The sequence below is a fragment of the Schistocerca americana genome, chromosome 8 (genome assembly GCF_021461395.2).
Source record: "Schistocerca americana isolate TAMUIC-IGC-003095 chromosome 8, iqSchAmer2.1, whole genome shotgun sequence".
NCBI classification, from domain to species: domain Eukaryota; kingdom Metazoa; phylum Arthropoda; class Insecta; order Orthoptera; family Acrididae; genus Schistocerca; species Schistocerca americana.
Window position 1 is genome coordinate 123,141,911 of NC_060126.1, and position 23,050 is coordinate 123,164,960.

At 38.0% G+C, this 23,050-nt stretch overlaps 1 protein-coding gene across 1 annotated transcript in view; it reads left to right on the plus strand.

Moving 5' to 3' along the window:
* The window catches only part of LOC124545615 (protein HIRA-like), a 322,322-nt gene that overhangs the window by 104,517 nt on the left and 194,755 nt on the right, over positions 1 to 23,050 (plus strand). Inside the window, 1 exon segment of the mRNA XM_047124563.1 lies at positions 9,980 to 10,261. Coding sequence (XP_046980519.1) covers positions 9,980 to 10,261 — 282 coding nt within the window.

Here is a 23,050-nt window from a genome sequence, read left to right on the forward strand (position 1 = left end):
GCGCTTTACAGGAGCGCGGCAAAGATATCTGGTTACAACATTCATTGGTATATGTTAAAAGTTCGCACATACTGACGCAAATCCAGAAAAAAAACTTTTACATATTAAAAATCGCAGTGATAAAGGCTGTAATGTCACACTGGCTACTACCAAGGCCTAGATTGCTTTTAGAACTAACTATTTACAAGAAGCATTGTTCCCCAGACCATGTTTATAAAATTAAATTTAATGAATTTTTACATAGCCACCCAGATTTTATTACTGTCTACACAGATGGTTCTAAGCAGGGAGATGTTTTTGGTTGTTCTGTCGTCTTCCCTGACACTGTCCTCAGGATAGGGCTCCCAGAGCAGTTTTTAGTTTATTATGTGGAATTGTTTGCTATCATGAGGGCAATGGAGCATATGAGACAGTGCTGTGACAAAAAATTTATCATCTGCTCCAATTCTCAAAGTGCCCTTCTCGCTGTTGGACAGATGTACCCAGCAGATTGGATGGTGCAACAAGTGCAGGACACTCTCCTTCTCTTGCCCAGGCAAAACAAGGAAATCGTTTTGTGCTGGGTTCCAGGGCACATAGGCATCCAGGGTAATGAACTCACTGATCCTACTGCTAAGGAGGCTTGCTCCTTTCCTCCTCCTGCCAGCTGTTCAGTCCCTCTGTGGGCTGTCACTTCGTTTGTGACCAGAAAGGCAACATTTTGGTGGGAGTCCCAGTGGCTGGAAGTGAGGAACAGTAAACTACGTTCCATCTAAACTTCAGTGTGACCATGGATCACCTCCTTTCGCTTGCGATGGTGTGAAGAAGTAGCCCTTACTTGGCTTAGAGTGGGACATATTGCCCACTGACACGGCGTGCTCTTACATTGGGAGGAGCCCCCAGTATGTCAGAGACGCGGGACAAAGCTGACATCTTTTAACCGATTGTGTTCTCTTGCCGACCTGAGGCTTGAACTGGGTATCCCATAGGATCTTCCCTCTATTTTAACTGATATCAAGGCGAATATTGTTTGTGTCTTAAAATTTTGTGCGGTGTCTGGAATTCTTCCCAAAATACTTGGTGTGCAATCTCAATGTGTCACATATTATTTCTAAGTTGTCATCCAGCCACACTCATTGGTCCCTTTCTTAACAGCATCTTTACAGGTATTTTCTCCATGATTTCGTTTAGTTATTCCACTGTGTCTCACGGGGGTTTTATTACGGGCTTTTCTGAACCTCACATTTCTGGTGTTGCTTTACATTTCCTGTGGTGGGATCAAATGTAGTTTTCCAGTTTATTGATCTCCTTCCATAGATTATGGAAATTTTCTTCAGTATAACTTTAATGCTAGGGCGCTGATGACGTAGCTAAAACATCGTCATCTTTTTCCATGTGCCTGTTTTTAGCTGTCTTCTATTATGTCAGTTGGGACTGACATATAGTCATTTTTAACTCCTCTCTGACTTCGTGTTCTGTAGTTTTGATTTGGACACGTATGACCTCAATTGTTTTTTGCACACGAAAGCAATGCACAATCAAACCCTTAGTAACAGAACTGTTGTTTCTGATTATCCTCTTTCCCTACAACATTACATGCAATGCTTTGATTTGTAGAATATATTCTTATTTTCCAGAGCAGCGTCATTTGAAGATTCAAATGCGAGAATAGTTTACCGCTAGAATGTTTTTCAATAAAAATTATCAATATATTTAATTTGGATGACTGCATATATTGTGGATACATATCAAATGTCTTTAATGCAGTGGTTTCCATTAACTTCTGTATCAATATTCTGCTGATTGTTGTTGAATTTTCTGCCCTTAGGAGCATTTCCCAACCCAGTGGCAAGAAAGTGGTCTGAACTTTTACTCTCTCATTTGCACTCTTTTAACGAGGTCACTGTCATTATTGTCAAAGTTTTAAGCAATAACTAGGATTGAACCTATGACCCCAGACCTTTCTGGATTCATAGTTAGTTGCTATCCCTAAAATGAGATTTAAACCATATTACACAATTATATCAAAGAGTTTCTTATTTTATAAATTTTGAGTTATCAGTGGAAGGTAGAGGTAATTTTTGACAGAACACATTGGAAAGTAAGTTGTCATGTGTCTCCAATTTTTTCATATGCAACTAGAGGATCAGCATGTGTGTTTCAGTGGCATTTTTATCACTGTATAAAACAAAACAAACACCATCCTAACAAAACCTTGAAGGCTCAATAGAACAGTCTCATCCCAAGGTAAGAAGAGCTCTTGTCAAGACTATCAGGTGGACAGTACTTTTCGAGAATTGGTTTATCCTAATCTTATTTACAGTTGCAGCTATACAGACAATCCTGTAAAATCAGGGCCATCATTATCCATTTGGATTACACAGATACAATAAATTGCTTTTCAGAATTGCTAGCACACCAGCAGTTTTCCAGTGTTTTTGAGTGGATGAGTCAAAACATTCTGATCAGACAAGTATCAGGACAATACAGTAGTAAATGATGAACTTATGTCTGCCATTCCAGACCACTTCAACAGAATGGGCTAAAGTGTAACCTACAAAAGAATGAACTCTTTCACAAGCTAGTTGAGTATTTCATCTACATGTTGAATCTTAAGGGACTTCAACTGAATTGACAACATATGTAAAGCATGGAAAAAATTCAAGGGCCTACCAACTTAAGATCTTCAATCATTTCTTGACAAAATAAATTATTATGTATATTTTATGTTGGACCCTCTTCCTCACCAGTTACAAGTATTCTATTTACTATTGATAGACAACACAACATGCTAATGCCAATGTCCTGTCTAGACTACCTGTGGGACCAATCTCACATTTGACTCTCAGAGGCACTATGCTTTCAAGTAGACAGCATCTTACAAAACTGTCTTCAAGAGTGTCCTGTTGATTACACTGTGTCATGCTGGTTCATTTATTGTAGATGTCATAATTTTCGCATCTGTCATCTGTCAAAATTACAACAGCACCTACTCCAAACAAGCCAGCATGACACACAGTGTAACCCAATATCCAACAAGAACAAATTCTCCATTGTGTATAAAATATTGTTGTCATGTGGATCACATCATGCTAGATAATAAATGTGACTTATGAAAATGGGCAGAGCCTTAAATGAGTTATTTAGTATATAAACAGCAGCTTTGGTGTTAAAATGACTTTCTTCAATATTTGATAGCTGCAAGACACAACACACTGAAAACATTTATAAAACTCAATGTCAAAACTCTCTTTTGTACAAAAGTTGGTCAGCATTTTCAGGTAAATATTCTTCTTGATATTGTAATGTACAGGATGTCAAATTGTTATCTTTCTTTCTATAATTCGATCCATTAAAAAAAAAGAATCAGTCATGGTACAACATTGTTCACTGCCCCACTTGGAAAAACACAGAGAGAAGTCTCATTCTGATATTTTGGATCTCAGACTGTCAGACCTGTGAGATAGTCGACATTTGGCGTTCATTTCGGCTGCGTGTCTGAAATCTGTGCTCGAGAGCTCAAGTGACAACAATGAGCAGGAGGGCCTGCACACACCAATAACAGCTTCTAGAACAGACAAACCCAGTATTAATACACAATTCACAAAAAACTAAAGCCAACTGGCAAGCACTGGGTAGAGACAAATACAGGACGAGACGTTAAATGTTATAGTGTGACAACCGCAATTACTATTAAAGCAATAGTTCGTTAAACAATTTCCAATGATATGAAATTTCACCTGATAAATTTATAAATCACCACTATCTCAAGGTGATAATGACCAGACAGTCTGCACACAACCTTAAATACCAAAGCACCATTTGATGGCGCAAAATCGTTACCATTATAGTTGCCAACAAGGAAGAAGTTTGCAATTCTAGTTTAAATTAGCAGCTGAAGTTTTATGTAGAGAATTAACTTTGATTCATAAAATTTACCACTTAATACATTAACAATAATAATAAAACATGAATCACTGAATATCAGCCACACTTGCAATTCAAAATAAATGCAGTGGAATCAGGGCACAGTGCAGTTTCATTGACTTGCAATACCAAGTATCGTGGACCCTCATCCAAATGGTTTACACATCCAAAAGTTCCACCACAAAATTGCTCATCACTTAAAGTTAGTCCAGGAGCTCGCTGTTAACATGCACACCTGGGTAAACTCCCATGCTCTCCTCAGGACTCGAGATAGACACGACTCTTAAACAGAGCCTTTGATGACTGGTGACTGCTTTCACACTCCAGTTCCACTCGCCGCCAGACCCAGGCACTGGAATGTCAACACTATGCCCACTGCAGTAAACTAAGCATCGACTGACTACTCACGATGCTCCATGCGCTATCTTCCCTCTGTCAATGTCCCCAACCACGTCTCCATCACTGCCCCAACCGAGTCTCCTTTGATGCCCCCGACTGAGTCTCACCTTGCGAGCCACAGCCATCCTAAATAGACGGTGCTAGCCAACCATGACACCACAAAGCATGACAGAGAAACTATCCTGCTAAGAGCATCGCAAGAAGTCACAGCTCAATAACATTATTTTACTAGTTAGGTAACAATAATTATTAGACAGAAAATATATACCTGGAAAAGAATAAAAAGTAAACTGCAATTTATGAAATGAGTACATGAACCATTATTTCTAATTGTGAATGTGATACAAAACCCTGTTGGTTTTATTTTATTTCTATCTGCAATGGTCTCTTGTTATTGATGTGCAAATGACATCATGTTGTGACGAGAAAGTTTGCCAGTGCACGTGACTTGCTGGTGTAGGCACTTTTTCACACACACAGTACAATGAATGTAGTATGTATTTTCATTGTTTTACTGCATGTCTAATTCAGTGTTCCATTCAGAAACATCATGTTCATATTACATTATTTTTCTCCATGATTAAAAACTTATTTTATTGTTGACAAATATGTCTTTCTCTATTCATCTGTACTCACCAAGCCATCTTATGGTGTGTGGTGGACGATACTATGTGTACCACTGTCACAGCCTCTTCCCTGTACCAGTCACGAATAGTTCACAGGAAGATTGCTGGTAAGGCTTTGTGTGGGCTCAATGTTTCTAATTCATGCTCATGAACTTTTCACGAGATATACATAGAAGGAAGCTATATACACTGAAGAGCCAAAGAAACTGGTACACCTGCATAATATCGTGTAGGACCCCTGTGAGCATGCGGAAGTGCCGCAAAACGATGTGGCATGAACTCGACTAATGTCTGAAGAATGGATGGAGGGAATTTACACCATAAATCATGCTGGGCTGTCCATAAATCTGCAAGAGTATGAGGGGGTGGTGATCTCTTCTGAACAGCACGTTGCAAGGCATCCCAGATATGCCCAATAATGAGGATATTGAAAGGGTAATGCAGTATGTAAAGGATTACGAAAATCTAATAGTCATGGGCGACTGGAATGCAGTTGTAGGGGAAGGAGTAGAAGAAAAGGTTACAGGAGAATATGGACTTGGGACGAGGAATGAAAGAGGAGAAAGACTAATTGAGTTCTGTAACAAGTTTCAGCTAGTAATAGCGAATACCCTGTTCAAGAATCACAAGAGGAGGAGGAATACTTGGAAAAGGCCGGGAGATACGGGAAGATTTCAATTAGATTACATCATGGTCAGACAGAGATTCCAAAATCAGATACTGGATTGTAAGGCATACCCAGGAGCAGATATACTCAGATCACAATATAGTAGTTATGAAGAGTATGCTGAAGTTCAAGACATTAGTCAGGAAGAATCAATACGCAAAGAAGTGGGATACGGAAGTACTAAGGAATGACGAGATACGTTTGAAGTTCTCTAACGCTATAGATACAGCAATAAGGAATAGCGCAGTAGGCAGTACAGTTGAAGAGGAATGGACATCTCTAAAAAGGGCCATCACAGAAGTTGGGAAGGAAAACATAGGTACAAAGAAGGTAGCTGCGAAGAAACCATGGGTAACAGAAGAAATACTTCAGTTGATTGATGAAAGGAGGAAGTACAAACATGTTCCGGGAAAATCAGGAATACAGAAATAAGTCACTGAGGAATGAAATAAATAGGAAGTGCAGGGAAGCTACGACAAAATGGCTGCAGGAAAAATGTGAAGACATCGAAAAAGATATGGTTGTGGGAAGGACAGACTCAGCATACAGGAAAGTCAAAACTACCTTTGCTGACATTAAAAGCAACGATGGTAACATTAAGAGTGCAACGGGAATTCCACTGTTAAATGCAGAGGAGAGAGCAGATAGGTGGAAAGAATACATTGAAAGCCTCTATGAGGGTGAAGATTTGTCTGATGTGATAGAAGGAGTCGATTTAGAAGAGATAGGGGATCCAGTATTAGAATCGGAATTTAAAAGAGCTTTGGAGGACTGACGGTCATATAAGGCAGAAGGGATAGATAATATTCCATCAGAATTTCTAAAATCAGTGGGGGAAGTGGCAACAAAACGACTATTCACGTTGGTGTGTAGAATATATGAGTCTGGCGACATACCATCTGACTTTCGGAAAAGCATCATCCACACAATTCCAAAGACGGCAAGAGCTGACAAGTGCGATAATTATTGCACAATCAGCTTAACAGCTAATGCATCGAAGCAGCTTACAAGAATAATATACAGAAGAATGGAAAAGAAAATTGAGAATGCGCTAGGTGGTGATCAGTTTGGCTTTAGGAAAAGTAAAGGGATGAGAGAGTCAATTCTGACGTTACGGCTAATAATGGAAGCAAGGCTAAAGAAAAATCAAGACACTTTCATAGGATTTGTCGACCTGGAAAAAGTGTTTGACAATATAAAATGGTGCAAGCTGTTAGAGATTCTGATAAAAGTAGGGGTAAGCTATAGGGAGAGACGGGTCATATACAATATGTACAACAACCAAGAGGGAATAATAAGAGTGGACGATCCAGAATGAAGAGCTCGTATTAAGAAGGGTGTAAGACAAGGCTGTAGCCTTTCGCCCCTACTCTTCAATCTGTACATCGAGGAAGCAATGATGGAAATAAAAGAAAGGTTCAGGAGTGGAATTAAAATACAACGTGAAAGGATATCAACAATATGATTCGCTGATGACATTGCTATCCTGAGTGAAATTGAAGAAGAATTAAATGATATGCTGAATGGAATGAACAGTCTAATGAGTACACAGTATGGTTTGAGAGTAAATCGGAGAAAGACGAAGGTAATGAGAAGTAGTAGAAATGAGAACAGCGAGAAACTTAACATCAGGATTGATGGTCATGAAGTCAATGAAGTTAAGGAATTCTGCTACCTAGGCAGTAAAATAACCAATGACGGATGGAGCAAGGAGGACATCAAAAGCAGACTCGCTATGGCAAAAAAGGCATTTCTGGCCAAGAGAAGTCTAGTAATATCAAATACCGGCCTTAATTTGAGGAAGAAATTTCTGAGGATGTACTTCTGGAGTACAGCATTGTATGGTAGTGAAACATGGACTGTGGGAAAACCGGAACAGAAGAGAAACAAAGCATTTGAGATGTGGTGCTATAGACGAATGTTGAAAATTAGGTGGACTGATAAGGTAAGGAATGAGAAGGTTCTACGTAGAATCGGAGAGGAAAGGAATATGTGGAAAACACTGATAAGGAGAAGGGACAGGATGATAGGACATCTGCTAAGACATGAGGGAATGACTTCCATGGTACTAGAGGGAGCAGTAGAGGGCAAAAACTGTAGAGGAAGACAGAGATTGGAATATGTCAAGCAAATAATTGAGGATGTAGGTTGCAGGTGCTACTCTGAGATGAAGAGGTTAGCACAGGAAAGGAATTCGTTGTGGGCCGCATCAAACCAGTCAGTAGACTGATTACCAAAAAAAAGAAAAAGAAAAAAAATGTTCATGTCCGGGGATTTTGGTGGCCAGTAGAAGTGTTTAAACTCGGAAGGGTGTCCCGGGGGCCACTCTGTAACAATTCTGGGCGTGTTTGGTATTGCATTGCCCTGCTGGAATTGCTCAAGTCCATCAGAATGCACAGTGGACATGTATAGATGCAGGTGATCAGATAAGATGCTTACGTACGTGTCACCTGTTAGTCATATCTAGATGTACCAGGGGTCCCATATCACTCTAACTGCCCATGCCCCACATGATTAGAGAGCCTTCACCAACTTGAACTGTCCCCTGCTGACATGCTAGCTCCATGGATTCATGTGGTTGTCTCCATACCTGTACATGTCCAAAATACTCGATACAAGTTGAAACGAGACTTGTCTGACCAGGCAGCATGTTTCCAGTCATCAAAAGTCCAATGTCATTGTTGACGGGCCCAGGTGAAGCATATAGCTTTGTGTTGTGCAGTCACCAAGGGTACACAAGTGGGCCTTCAGCTCCGAAAGCCCATATCACTGTTCCTTTGAATGGTTCACATGCTGACACTTGTTGATGGCCCAGCATTGAAATTTGCAGCAGTTTGCAGAATAGTTGCACTTCTGTCATGTTGAATGATTCTCTTCAGTTGTCATTGGTCCCATTCTTGCAGGATCTTTTTCCAGCTGCAGCGATGTCAGAGATTTGATATTTTAATGGATTCCTGATATTCATGGTACACTCGTGATACAGTCATATGGGAAAATTCCCACTTCTTTACTAACTCAGAGATGCTGTGTCTCATCGCTCATGTGCCGATTGTAACAGCACTTTCAAACTCACTTAAATCTTGATAACCTGCCTTTGTAGCAGCAGTAACTGATCTAACAACTGCACCAAGACACTTGTCTTATATAGGTGTTGCCAACTGCAGCACTGTATTCTGCCTGTTTACATATCTCTATATTTGAGTATGCATACCTATACAGTATATACATATTACATACATATTATATACATGGTATATACTGGGACTGAAGACCACAGCAACAACATACCTTTACCAGTTTCTTTGGCACTTCAGTGTATTTGTTGACTCTTCTGGGAACGTATGATCTGGGAACATTAACAATAAGTCTCACTGTGATGCAGAACGTCTCTCTTACAGTGTCTGCCACTGGAGTTGGTTGACACTTTACAAAAATCTAGAATTTAAAATTATCTTTATGAGATTATAACCTTCGACCATTCCCAATTTTTGCTATTTAACATGTTGGAGACCAGCTGCTTAGAAGAACATCGGGTCTAGGAAACCAACCATTTATGCCATTATTTAAAGTATTTCTGGCATATATGTAATTGATGCATCTTCAAGAGTAACACATACTAAGAAAAGACAAAGCTTCAAGATTTAATTATGATGGAAAGTAAATTATTCTTCCAAAAACAGGTTCTCGGTGAGTTGTTGAGCAATTTCTTCCTTGTGAGCTTCCAAAATTTCTGGTTACTCAATGAACATGATGTGTTTATAGCAGAATTACAGTAAACTGTGAAACCTAACAAATAAGTGCCTGAAATTACATCAATGCAATTGTATTCGCTCAGGCAATTGCGACTGCATCTTTTACGTTTACTAATGTTTCTTTCGACATAATTCTAGAAATTGACAACAGAAGGCATCATCAGTTAGTGGACAGGTAACAAGATGTCCATACATTGTTCTCATACGCCGTAAGTCAAGTTTTTGTGTGGTTTATGCTCGTGCTTTGAGAAATCACGGCCAGACCTATACTCGGGCATGGTCTTTTTAACACAAAGTTGTGGCCTGAGCCATGCTTGGGCTTGACCTGCATAGTGTTAGAGTGTGACACTGATGGCACCCATCACCAAATTATAATAAAACAACAAGAGCATATGTGGCAACACCTTCATCCTTTATGGATGTGCTCCTGAACACAAATCTTTAATTCTAGAATTTCATGAAAAGTTGTGTACTTTTCAAGTTTCTGTTCACATTATAATTTTACACATGATAACCGAACCACTGGCATCTATCTATCACACAAACTTTTAATTTTGTTTTTAAAATGTGTAGAGGCTGTCTTGATATAGCATTGCTCTGAAGTTTTAATGTATTGTTCATTGTTTCAGCGTTTCAATTCCAACATTCTGCAGAAACAATATCGTTCTTCATCGAAGCCTCAGCAGTACTGCTGTTGTGCAATTGGTTCTCGAGATCGATCGTTATCAGTATGGCTTACAGCACTCGAACGACCTCTTGTTGTGTTGCACGAGTTGTTTACTAATTCTGTGCTTGATCTGTCATGGAGCTGTACAGGTCTGCAATTGATGGCTTGTTCATGGGATGGAACTGTTGCTTTTTTAGAGTTCTCAGAAGATGAACTTGGGAAGCCACTTACAATGGAAGAGAAGGTGTGTTTAATTAATATTATTTGTAATTCATTTTAGTTACTTAAAGATAATGTTGACTCCTTCATTGATGGAATTATGTTTTATTCATGAATTGTTAGTTCCTTAGTGTGAAAAGCTAACATGGATTACTGGATTACTTTCACAACTTTACTGTAGGGGGGATGGGGGGGGTGGGACAAACAAAGATGATGTATCTTACCAAACGAAAGCGTTGGCATGTTGATAGCCACACAAACAAACAAACACAAACACACAAACACACACACACACACACACACACACACACACACACACACAATTCAAGCTTTCGCAACCAACGGGTGCTTCATCAGGAAAGAGGGAAAGACAAAAGTATGTGGGTTTTAAGGGAGAGGGTAAGGAGTCATTCCAATCCTGGGAGCAGAAAGACTTACCTTAGAGGGAAAAAAGGAAGGTATACACTCGCGCGCGTGCACACACGCACACACGTGCACACACACACACACACACACACACACACACACACACACACACACACACACACACACACACACGTCCATCTGCACATATACAGACACAAGCAGACATTTGTAAAGGCAAAGAGTTTGGGCAGAGATGTCAGTCGAGGCAGAAATACAGAGTACATTTGCCTCTGTGTTTGTGTGTCTATCAACATGCCAACGCTTTCGTTTGGTAAGTTACATCATCTTTGTTTTTAGATATATTTTTCCACGTGGAATAAACGTGACTGTTAAGATAGAAGTTACGCTAAAAATTTTCTGATCATTGGTCTGGCACTAAACAGAAGTAGCATTTCATAGGAATCCTTTCATGTTCCACACTTAAAGTTCTTTATCCACTTTTTAAAAGTCTTCTTTTGCATATTTATAATAAACTGTACTGGCAACAGTATTTGAAGACTAAATGGAGCATTTTATTTTATTTGTCTGAAAACAAACAAAATAGACTGAGTTGTTAGATATGCTGATAAAATGAATCCCATCTTCTGTCGTGTATTTTTTATACGTCACTCCAAAACTCACAAACCTTGTCTCCTCTTCTTTTTTTTTTGCCATGACAAAAAAATTACTTTAACATTTTGTGTTTGCCAGCCCTGTTGCTGTTTTTGTGAATGATATATGAATGTTTCCTTTCTCTCTGAAATTGTAGTGAGAGACTCCCTACCAATTCAAAAGAAAGTTAAAAACATACCTCATCAGTCACTTTTTCTACAAATTATGTAAATACCCAGATTTAGATATTTAAGAATTCTGTTAGCTAGATGGCCAGTAGCAGTGTGGGTTTATATAGAAAGCTGTATAGTAATAATGTACTATAAATAGGACTTGTTTTTAAAGATGTATACATATTCTTGAAAACTACCATTGTAATCAAGTAAGTAGTATGCTATTAATGGCAGACAAACAGCAGCTGTATGATGAAACTAATGAGGCAGCATTATTTTTCAAAGAAACAACTTTATTACTAATTATCTTGATTAAATTTAGATGGCATTAGTGTGAATAGCATTAAGTAGTGTAGTGATAGTTTATTGTTGAAAAGTTTGTCATATCTTTCTCATATGTTACGTGTATACCTTGACTTGTTCCACATCATTGGAGGTACCCCTTCTTGATAGTATCTACTGAATATGATAATGAATTCACATATCGCTATAATTTGTGTATTTTTAATTACTTTTTTCTTTTTGTTTCACTTATGGTTTACATAATTGGTAGCACCACAGCATGTAAGCAAATAATTTATTCTGCTTTAATTTTTATGTCTTCCTGATCCTTATCCTGTAGATTGTGTTATCGTCATCAGCTGTAGTTTATCGACAGGCAGGTTTTCATTCATTCAAGATTCGGTTTGCTCATGCTATTTTATATTTTTCTCTATCCCCCATTTTGTTTCAGTTGTTAAATAATACACAACTGCCCTGTTTTATACTGTCATAAATAAAGTTTTCTTGAAAGGTAACAGAATTGCTCCAAATGTGGAACATCTACATGACTTTTCTGCAATTCACACTTAGTGTGGCAAACCACCTTCAGACATCCTGTACTGTTCACCCTCAAACAGCACATATGGAAAATAAACACTTAACTCTTTTGGTATGAGCTCTGATTTTTTAAATTTTATTACAACAATCACTTCTTCCTTGTAAGTGACAATAAAATATTTTAACATTCAGAGGAGGAAGTTGGAGGCTGAGATTTTTTAAAAATATCTTGCCACAGTGAAAAATGCCATTGTTTTAACCCTTTCGTAGCTACAAGGGCCAAGTGTCCTGGCTACTTGGCTGGCTGATAAGAGGAAATGCAGCATTCGCCTGGCCGGTAGACTGCGGACTCAGCCCTGTGGTCGCTGTAGGCTATGGCCACTGTTGGCATCCCGCACGTTCTGGTGCATACAGAACCGCTGTACTGTCTCAGTGGTCATAGTTTCTGATGACCACGAAAGAGAGCTCGGAACTAAGTAACACTTTCTGTTATATGTTTATTATGGGCTGATAAACAGTTGGTTTAGAAAAATGATAGGAACGTTTTTAATAATAATTCCTATCACTTGAGGCTTATTCCGTCGATATGTGTGCCTACAACATATTAAAATTTCCTTAACATCGAATGAATGTGTTCCAAGATATATAGTGTTAAAGTGAATAGCGTGTAGTGAAAACTCCCAAATATTGGACAGTTCTTGCTACTATCTTAATTAAAAAATAATTACAGGAATTTAAAACCAAATTATGGCACATATCCGGACTCTGAGTTAAACACAACATATATCTGGGTAATTTATTTTTCAATAGGCCCATGGCTTGGTTTGTAATTAAAGCCTAAAGTCGATTCTCCACAATAAGATTGGTTGGTTTAAGGGGGGAGGGGGGCGGGGCAGATAGTAAATGCCTACCTTCTTCTTGCTCAATGTTTTCTTTTTCAGCTCGTCATGTTCAGTACCGTTTCCTTTAATGGTTTCCCATTCCCATTTTTGATGCAGGTTTTGACTGCCACTGGCTGAATTAAAAACCCTTTTTATTTACTTTTTTAAATTTTTTAATTTTAATTTATTACTTTCCTTTGCTTGAAATGTACACAGTTACTAAAACATACTAATATATCTTTAGTGTGTGATATTTTTCAAAACATGGCACCATGCAGAGAACCACATCACACTTTTTGCATCTTACGTGTGTAATTTTTCATTGTGAATGAGCAGTACATACTACACAGTGTGTCCGGGGAATCTCCTTTTTCTCTGTTGCTTCGAGGAACCCTGAATAATGTCCCTCTTTATTCTGCAGTTGGAAAGGGATTTCTTCTTTGGTTGTTCATAGGATTGCACTTTTACAAGTTTGACTATGAAATTCATTAAGCAACTGACAGATCGTTTCCAAGTGGTATTTCACTAGTGGTATCTTCCGTTACTTTTGCGTTTCAAAAAATACTTTTTGCATTAAACACACACAAGTCAGTCATATGAAAGAATAATTTTTTGTACCACTTCATTGTCTTTCGGATGAACTGTTCAGAAGACAACAGCATGTCTGTCTTACCAACTGCACCCATTGACTTATTATAGCTGACAACACAGGTAGGTTTCAATTTGTTTTTGCCCACTCTATGGTCTTTTTTCTCTATCTCCACAAACTCTGGTCCATTTATGGTAGAAGGCATCCAGACTTCTCTCTTGCCCATCCATTTTAGTGTCATTAATGTTCCACAGGACTAGGACTGTATTTCCCCGTTTTTAAAACTGTCTGGCAACGGTGGTAGATGTTTCCTGTTTTTGCATGCCGTTCCAGTGGTGTTTGTACATTTATCATGGAGCCACAGGAATAATTCAAGGCTCGAATACCAATTGTCTAAATAAATGGTATGACCTTTGTTGGGGTATGGCTATAACAAACTCACAACAACATCGCCTGATTTTACCCAATCAGCATTTCTAGATTCTATTTCTGAGGCAGCACCAGTGTAGACAATATAATCCAAAATATAATTGATTTGTACATTACAAAGGACAAAAATTTTAATGTCAAAATGGTTCCTTTGAAAAGTAGCAGACTTTCGTCAATCACTAGGTTTTCAAAGGGTACTAATGCCTGTCAGAATTTATTTTTTGTGTGATCTACAATGAGACATATTTTTACAAGAATGTCTTGGAGGTGTGGTGGAATTGTCGCTGAAGTGCGATAAAGGCAGGATCAACTTGTACCAGTCCCTGGCCATTATGTTAGAGAATATTGGTGTTTGAAGCAGAGAATATGTCAACCAATATCCATTCGCTTCTAATTTTTTACTTCTAGGCATAAACAGAGAACTTGGTAGGAAGCAATAAAATTAAGCTGGCTCTGCGTGCTTCCAGCATGCAAATTTCCTGGGTACTGTTTACATTTTTCCAGTAATAAATTTATGATAATTATTGATCTGTGTACAGATAGCAGAAACGAATTCCATGGACATGAAGTACAAAAATATCTAAATGACTTGCTGACTCTTTGAAGTCTGCTTTTAATGCACTAAATGTGTTCACAAAATGGTGTCGTTTCATCACTGGATGATTCTCCGTCCAGTCATACTTTCTTTTTTCTGATGAAGTTTCACTTACTTCATCTTCTTTTCTGTCTTCAGAGGTAGAATCTTCTATTCTTGATGTCGAGGATTCAGCAGTACATTGACACGCATCCAACTCTTCATTGGAAGAAAGTTCCACAGTATCACTACAATCTTTGTCACTACTATTCATAAGAATATCCATAATTTCCTTGTCTGATAAATTGTGTCCCATGATGGTGCGAATAAATTGAAATGTTGTGGACAGATGAAGTTGCATGAGAAAACATCATTTTAGCCATCATCATTTGTTAAGTGGCACTCCCCTGCCATTTTGTACGCATTGTGCCATAGTTTTAACTGCCCACCATTTCATGATGGAACGCCCATTTTTTAACCATTTATGTTCCCACTTGGGTTTGCCATATGAGTTATCGACTGTTTTAGCAAATGACGTGCAGGCTGTCGAGCGCATTTTACTTTTTATGTGTCAAACGAATATGTCGAAGGCCATTTAATTTGTAGTTTAGGACCTCCGTTTCCGTCAGTAGCCGTCTGGAGTTACTGCCCGCTGAGTGTACATCTAGGCCAATAGCAATGACTTTTCTACCTGCTGGACATACATGTATGCCCATAGTCATGAAAGGGTTAATGACTGCCACCACAACTCACTTATCGTATCTGTGATACTCCTTCCCCTCTTGCCGGGTAATACAGAATGAGCTACACTTCTGTGAACTTTTTCAGTGTCCTCCATCACTCCTATTCAGTAAGGATTCAATACTGCAAATCAGTACTCTAGCAGAGAACAGAGAAGTGTAGGTAAACAGTCTTTTTAGCAGACCTGTTGCATCTTCTAAGTGTTCCACCTATAAAATGCAGTGTTTCGTTTGCCTTCCCCACAACATTACCTATGTGATCATTTCAATTTAAGTTGTTCATAATTGTAATTCTTAGGTACTTAGTTAAATTTACAGCCCTTAAAGTTGTACTATTTATCATGTAACTGGGGTATAATGGATTTCTTTTTGTACACATGTGAATGACCTCATGGTTTTCCTTATTCAGGGACAATTTTCATTTTTTCACCAAACAGATATCATGTCTTAAGTCATATTGCAGTGGGTTTGACTTTTGATGATTTCACTGATTCTTTGACACACAGTTTATATCAGATAATTATTATTTAATTACTGTTCTACAACTAGCTGCATAAATATTTTAAGAAAGTCATTATTTGTTTTCTTTCCCTGCAAACTGTGAAACTTCAGCTAGCTTTCCTTCTAATAATACTGTCTTGGTTGCTAGGAAAGTCTGTCACTATTACTCCATTTAAATTACATTTTGTTTCCTTCTTTTCTTTTCTTTTCTTTTCTTTTCTTTTCACGGTGTCTTCATCTTGTGAAATCATTAGAATCGACTGTTATTAACAAAGTGTAGGGATGATAAGGTTTTCACCAAAGTTGGAATAATAAGAATATAGTGTAAAGCAGATAACAGCACATCTTGTTTAGGCCTCAACAAAGACCTATTATTATTATTATGCTCTTAGGTAACAATGAAGGATGAAATAATGTTATCTACATGTGGTTTGCCTTCTTATTAAGCTTTAGAGTAGTAATATATTCTGTTGCCAAGGTCTTATAACAAGCTCCTAGTAGATATAAAGTAATAAACTGGAAACCCTTAAAAAAGTCATTGCTGCTTTTCTGCTAGAATCATGACAAATGAACAGAGTTTACTTTAAATAAACTTTTATTCTTACACCACCTATGTAATTGTTATTGACTGGAAATTATTAATGCAGCCATATAAACTCTAAGCAAGTTGGTTGGTTGGTAGACAATGGCAACGTAGTAAAAATGAATCATAATGCTGTTGTTGTTGTTGTTGTTGTGGTCTTCAGTCCTGAGACTGGTTTGATGCAGCTCCCCATGCTACTCTATCCTGTGCAAGCTTCTTCATCTTCCAGTACCTACTGCAACCTACATCCTTCTAAATCTGCTTAGTGTATTGATCTCTTGGTGTCCCTCTACGATTTTTACCCTCCACGCTGCCCTCCAATGCTAAATTTGTGATCCCTTGATGCCTCAAAACATGTCCTACCAACCAATCCCTTCTTCTAGTCAAGTTGTGCCACAAACTTCTCTTCTCCCCAATCCTATTCAATACCTCCTCATTAGTTACGTGATCTACCCACCTTATCTTCAGCATTCTTCTGTAGCACCACATTTCGAAAGCTTCTATTCTCTTCTTGTCCAAACTGGTTATCGTCCATGTTTCACTTCCATACATGGCTACACTCCATACAAATACTTTCAGAAACGACTTCCTGACACTTAAATCTATACTCATTGTTAACAAATCTCTCATCTTCCGAAACGATTTTACCTGTGATAATATATAATGTGTATCCTCTCCGAAGCTCAAAATTTTGTTCATGATTGTCTTTGTTGCTCACATCTGTCTTCACACTATCATCAGATATTTCTCATAGTTTCATAACATTGCCTGGCATGCTATGACCAGTGATGTGTACGGTTTAATAAAATCAACACCAGGAAAAGAGAGAATGTAGTTTGTGGATACTGTACATAAGTTCGATATTTCTGTGTCTTCAGCAATGTGCAACTACCTCCTTGAAATGAGACTTCTCATCTAGAAGAATAGTACTACTTGCTAGTTTACTAATATAATGCATATATCCATATCCAGTGGTCACGAGCCCTGAAGACCACACGCTGCCTGCACAAAGTGCCTGTGTTCTTTTCTGTTGTGCATGGTTTCTCCAGGTGTCTTTAATCCCCAGGGCTGCCAGACCCAAATGTCAGTACTAATGGCAGAATTGTAAATGACATAGACAAATGAAACCAATAAAAGCAAAGTTGAGAAGAAGCTGGTTTAAACACGTTGTTCAAGACATGGTGACAATAGCTTTCTGGGAAACCTACTTATGTAAAGCTGCTCTGCATTTCATAATGTCACTTTGCTGTCACTGACTTTTGACTTTTGATATGAAATTGTAGTGGATAGTAAATTTGATAGCACCATTTGTATCAAAACAAAACATATCTCGCATAGTACCTGAAGTTAGTGGTGCACCAATTGAAGATCATGTAGATTGAGTAGTTTGGTTATGTGAATTACATTAATATGAATGCACATAGCTGAAGATTGAGAAATCTGTAGGAGGCTTTTATGCAGTAGTGGATACCAAATGTGTGACGATGATGCTGTTTTGTAACTAACCTAACCAACAAACATTTAATCTACAGATAATCAGTGTTAATCAATCGTAAAAATAACTAATGTGTTTCTTTCACTGCACCATCATCACAAGGCTATTTTCCAAGCTAATTAGAAATTGATTTGAAGCAAAATAAATAAGGTTAAGGCAAGTGCTCATGAGAATCCTGGACCAGCATCAGTTCTCAGCTTTCGTTATTGCATTAGGACAATGCCCTGTGTGCCTGGAAGTGATGAATTCCCTTGCATCCTTTCCCTTTCTTTCCCCATTCTGTGTTTCGTATAAATGTAAGCATCAGCCATGTCATCACGAGTGATGTCTGTTCTGTCGGACAGGTTGTAATGTTGTGTGTGTCTCACTGCTTTTTTAAACTAATTTGTGCCTAATTTTATTCCGAGAACTCAGTAATGTATGTAAATACCGTAAATGTAAATGTAAATGTGATTAAAAAAGTACTTGAAGTTAAGTGAAGCGCAGCTGAACAGCAAGAAATTCTTTAGTGCGCAATCCCCACAACGATAGTAGTTGTGAATCTTTGAGTATGGACTCTAATAAACAAAAAATCAAAATAAGATTTATTAAAAAAAAAAAGAAAAAAAAGAGGACTGTTAATCTGTATCTTGTGGAAAGAGGACATGTTGCTATGCCATCACTCAGAATGTATTGTTACATTTAATGAAAATTGATATTTTAGTGATAAAACCGAGTAAAGTATGTGTAAGAGTTGCCAAACATTTATGTATACAAATTTTCCGGAAGTGAGGAATAGAAATATCTTGTTTTTGGAAGAGGAGGTAAACTTCATTGTCATTGCTGTCTATCAACCAACAGAATTGTAAGTGTACGAAGTTCACTAAAATACAGGAAAAGAACTGCATTCTCTATAGTTTTCATTCAATACGTAACAATCTCTCAGAATTTCTGAATTACTGTAATTGGATTATATTCTTGTACAATAGTATTGTGCTGAACTCCACTGACCAATTTTGATGTAGCAGGACATGTAGTTTGAAGGGAGTTTGTGTGCTAAGCAATCTCTTTTTCTCACAAAAAGCAGATTGCTGTTTGATCTTATTTACTTACAACAGTGGTCCCTTAGGTATGAAAAGCTACGAAAATTTGGGCTTAAAGCTATCCACAATACGGCCAAGTAACTAACAGAGTTGTATTTTAAACCTTAAAGAGCAGTAGCTTCCTCCAAATTGTAATACGTCACCAACTGGTGCAGAAGCTGATCATTCAAGGAAGCAGCAACCGAAATTCAGATACCAGTTACGACTTAAAGTAAAATCTCAATCAAAAATCAGTCTCTCTCTCTCTGTCTCTCTCTCTCTCTCTCTCTCTCCAAACATATATATAAATATTCATATTATTAAAAAAAAGTAGGTCATTTTATATTAGGTCTGACAGAATGTACACAACTCAAATATATCAAACAAGACTGAAGTTTGTGCACATCACAGAATTCAAATAAAAAATAGTAAGTGTGTGTATCCATGCACAGTGTGTCACTCATTTCAGTTTGATTCATGTATGCCAAGGAAATGCAGGCGTTCATCTTAAAGCATGTGCCATTCCAGGTTTCATAGCATTTCTGTGATAGCCTCCTGTGAGTCAAGCTGACCTGTAACCATTTTCACTACCCTTCTTCATATTTGCTCAATGTCCTCTGTTAGTCATATGTAGTATGTGTCACACACACTCTAGCAATATTCTAGGTTGGGGTCACACAAGTGTTTTTCATGCTGTCTCCTCTGTAGAGTGATTGCATTTTCCTACAATGAACCAAAATCTGCTGTCTATTTTACTTTCAGCAGAACCAGTGAGATCATTCCATTTCATATCCCCACAAATTTTTACACCGAGGTGTTTGTATGAAATGACTGACTGTAATTGTCAGTCATTGGTATTGTAACCATAGGTACCACATTTTCTCATTTTGTAAAGTGTACACTTTTACATACCCATCATTTAAAGCAAGGTTCCAATCTTTGCACCACTTTGACATGACGGAATACTAATGCAACCCTTTCCAGATATTGCTGCATCATCTGCAAAATGACTGACGCTATTATTAATGTTATCTATAATGTCATGTGTATACAACAGTAACAATAAAGAGCCCCAACACAGTTGCCTGTGGCCTGCCTGAAGTTACTTCTACATCTGTTGATGATTATCCATACTATTAATACCAGTTATCCCCACAGCCCAAGTGTTTAAAGAGACAGTCTCCCATGTATAAAAGAGCTTTAGATGTCTGACTTTACAAATGAGTTTGTGTGTTAAATATTTTACATTAAGTGTGTAAACCTTTATGTTTGAAGACTCAAAACCCCAATTACTTACGAGGACTATTCAGGAAGATGATGAAGAAGAAGAAGAAGAAGAAGAAGAAGATGTATATACATTTTATTATATACATGTGAAAGTGCGACTGACATACTACTTTTCCACATAGTCACCAAACACATTGAGGCACTTATCATAGCGATGGACAAGCTTGGAAAAACCTTTGTTGTAAAATTCTGCCACCTGAGACTTCAGCCAGTGAGTCAGCCTGCCTGGAGTTCTGCATCATCATCAAAGCACTGCGTTGCAAGACATTTCTTCATATTGGGAAACAAGTGGAAGTCGCTTGGTGCAGGATTGGGGATATAGGGCAGATGAGGGAAAATTTCCCATTTGAATGAATTAGGAGTTCATTAGTGCGGTTTGCCATGTGAGGTTGGGCATTGTCAAGCAAAAACAAAATTTTGGACATAAGCTTTCCACGGCATTTGTTTTGAACTGCTCTTCTAAGGCCGTGGAAAGTTTGACAGTACCGGGCAGAATTTATGGTTGCTCCATGTTCGAGAAAATCAATAAGAAGCACACCCTGCCTATCCCAAAACACTGTTGCCAACAGCTTTCTTACCAACAAGGTTTGCAAACATTTTCTTTGTTTCTGGGAGGACCTTGTGACCCCCCACTCCACGGACTGTAATTTTGTCTCACAATTGACGTGTTTCACCCAAGTCTCGTCACTGGTTATGATTTCATCCAATAATGAATCACCATGTTTCTGTTATGATTTGATCCAATAATGAATCACCATGTTTGTGGTAGGCCTCCAGAAATGTCAACGTTGCCTCCATTTGCTGTTCTTTATTGTGCTCTGTAAGCATTTTGGGCACCCACCATGCACAAAATTTGTGGTAGCCTAGCTTTCGAGTGACAATTTCAAACAATAATTTCAATGAAACTTGTGGAAAAGAAAGTGAAAGCTCCATTATCATGAAGCAACAATTTTCACGAATCGTTTCATCAGCTTTAGCGACAAGATTGTCAGTCACAATGCTCAGGTGTCCACTCTTCTCTTCATCATGAACATTGGTTTAGCCATTTTTAAACCGAATGCACCATTCCTGAACAAAACATTCACTCGTTACATTGTTTCCGCATACTTCGCACAGTTCACGATAAATTTCTATAAGTTTTAGGTTTTTTGCTAGTAAAAACTGTGTCGCAGACCGCAGCTCACAACTGGCAGAATTTTCGAAATGCAGCACACATTTCAAATTCAAATATCAAAAAAACCAGACGTGCAGAGATGTTCCCACTGTCAGGGATGGATGCTAACTGAGCTGCCGAGCTCACACATATACCAAAATATACGTGATTGGTGCGTGCCTAGCGGCGTCAGATGGAAATGTTCCCTACTTTCTGAATAGCCCTCATAGAATGTATTAGTTTCACCTTAGTGACCCATAGATTGGTGAAAAATTCAAAACCAAAATTAATTCATCTTAGATTCTGGCAGTTTTAAAATATCACATCTGTGGAACTGTGTCATACAATGATACAATTTTGCAGGTACATTCAGTGACGTATGTGAATACTGTCTCTAAAACATGTTGCAAATAATCTAGAAATGCAGTTGTAATACATTAAAATGAGATACCTGATGCTGAAGTTTTACTTCATGAATCACGAAAATGTAGTAAGCATTAAAAAGTTTTCCTTGCATTATTTCTGCATCTACATCTACATCTATACTCTGTAAACCACCGTGAGGTTCATGCGAGAGGGTACATCCCATTGTAGTAGTTATAAGGGTTTCTTCCTGTTCCATTCACATATGCAGCATGGAAAGAATGATTGTTTGAATGCTTCTGTATGTGCAGTAATTATTCTGATCTTACATTCATGATTAGTATGTGAGCAATATGTAGGGGGCTGTAGTACATACCTGGAGCAATCATTTGATTTTCTCAGTATAGTTTACATATATCTTAAAGAGTCTTCCAGCTTAGTTTCTTCAGTATTTTTGTGACTGTCTTCCAAGGATTATAAAATCTTTGACCAATCATGCTGCCCTACTCCATATTTGTTCAATATTCCCTGTTAGTCATATCTGCTATGGGTCCCGTACACTTGTACACTTAAGCAATATTCTAGAATGGGTCACACAAGTGACTTGTAAGCAATCTCCAGTGTTGATTGATAGCACTTCCCCAGTATTCTACCTGTAAACCGAAGTCTACCACCTGCTGTACTTACAACTGAACCTATGTGATCATTCGATTTCATATCCCTAAAAAGTGTTACACCTAGGTATTTGTATGAGTTGGCCAATTCCAGCAGTAACTCATCGATATTTTACTAACTCATTGATATTATACTGATAGGTAAGGACGGGAAAATATATTTTTGTAAAATCCACATCTGTGTTTTGCAAAATTCGCATATAGTTTTGTTGAAATTCGCATATATTTTCTTTGTTTGTAAATTATTAGACACACAAATTTATAAGATTGTCATACTACACGAGTGAAGACAGACAAATTACTAGTTCTTTGAAATTGAACTTTTTGATGGGGGTGTTTGCTTTTGCAAAAAACTTCAAGACCTTTTTCTTCCAAAATGGCACTTCTTTTCTTCATTTGGCTGCATTTATGGTTTCAAAACTGGTTGTTCTGTTGAAAAGCAGCAGCACTTTCCCTCTAGTTAAATGAATGTGTC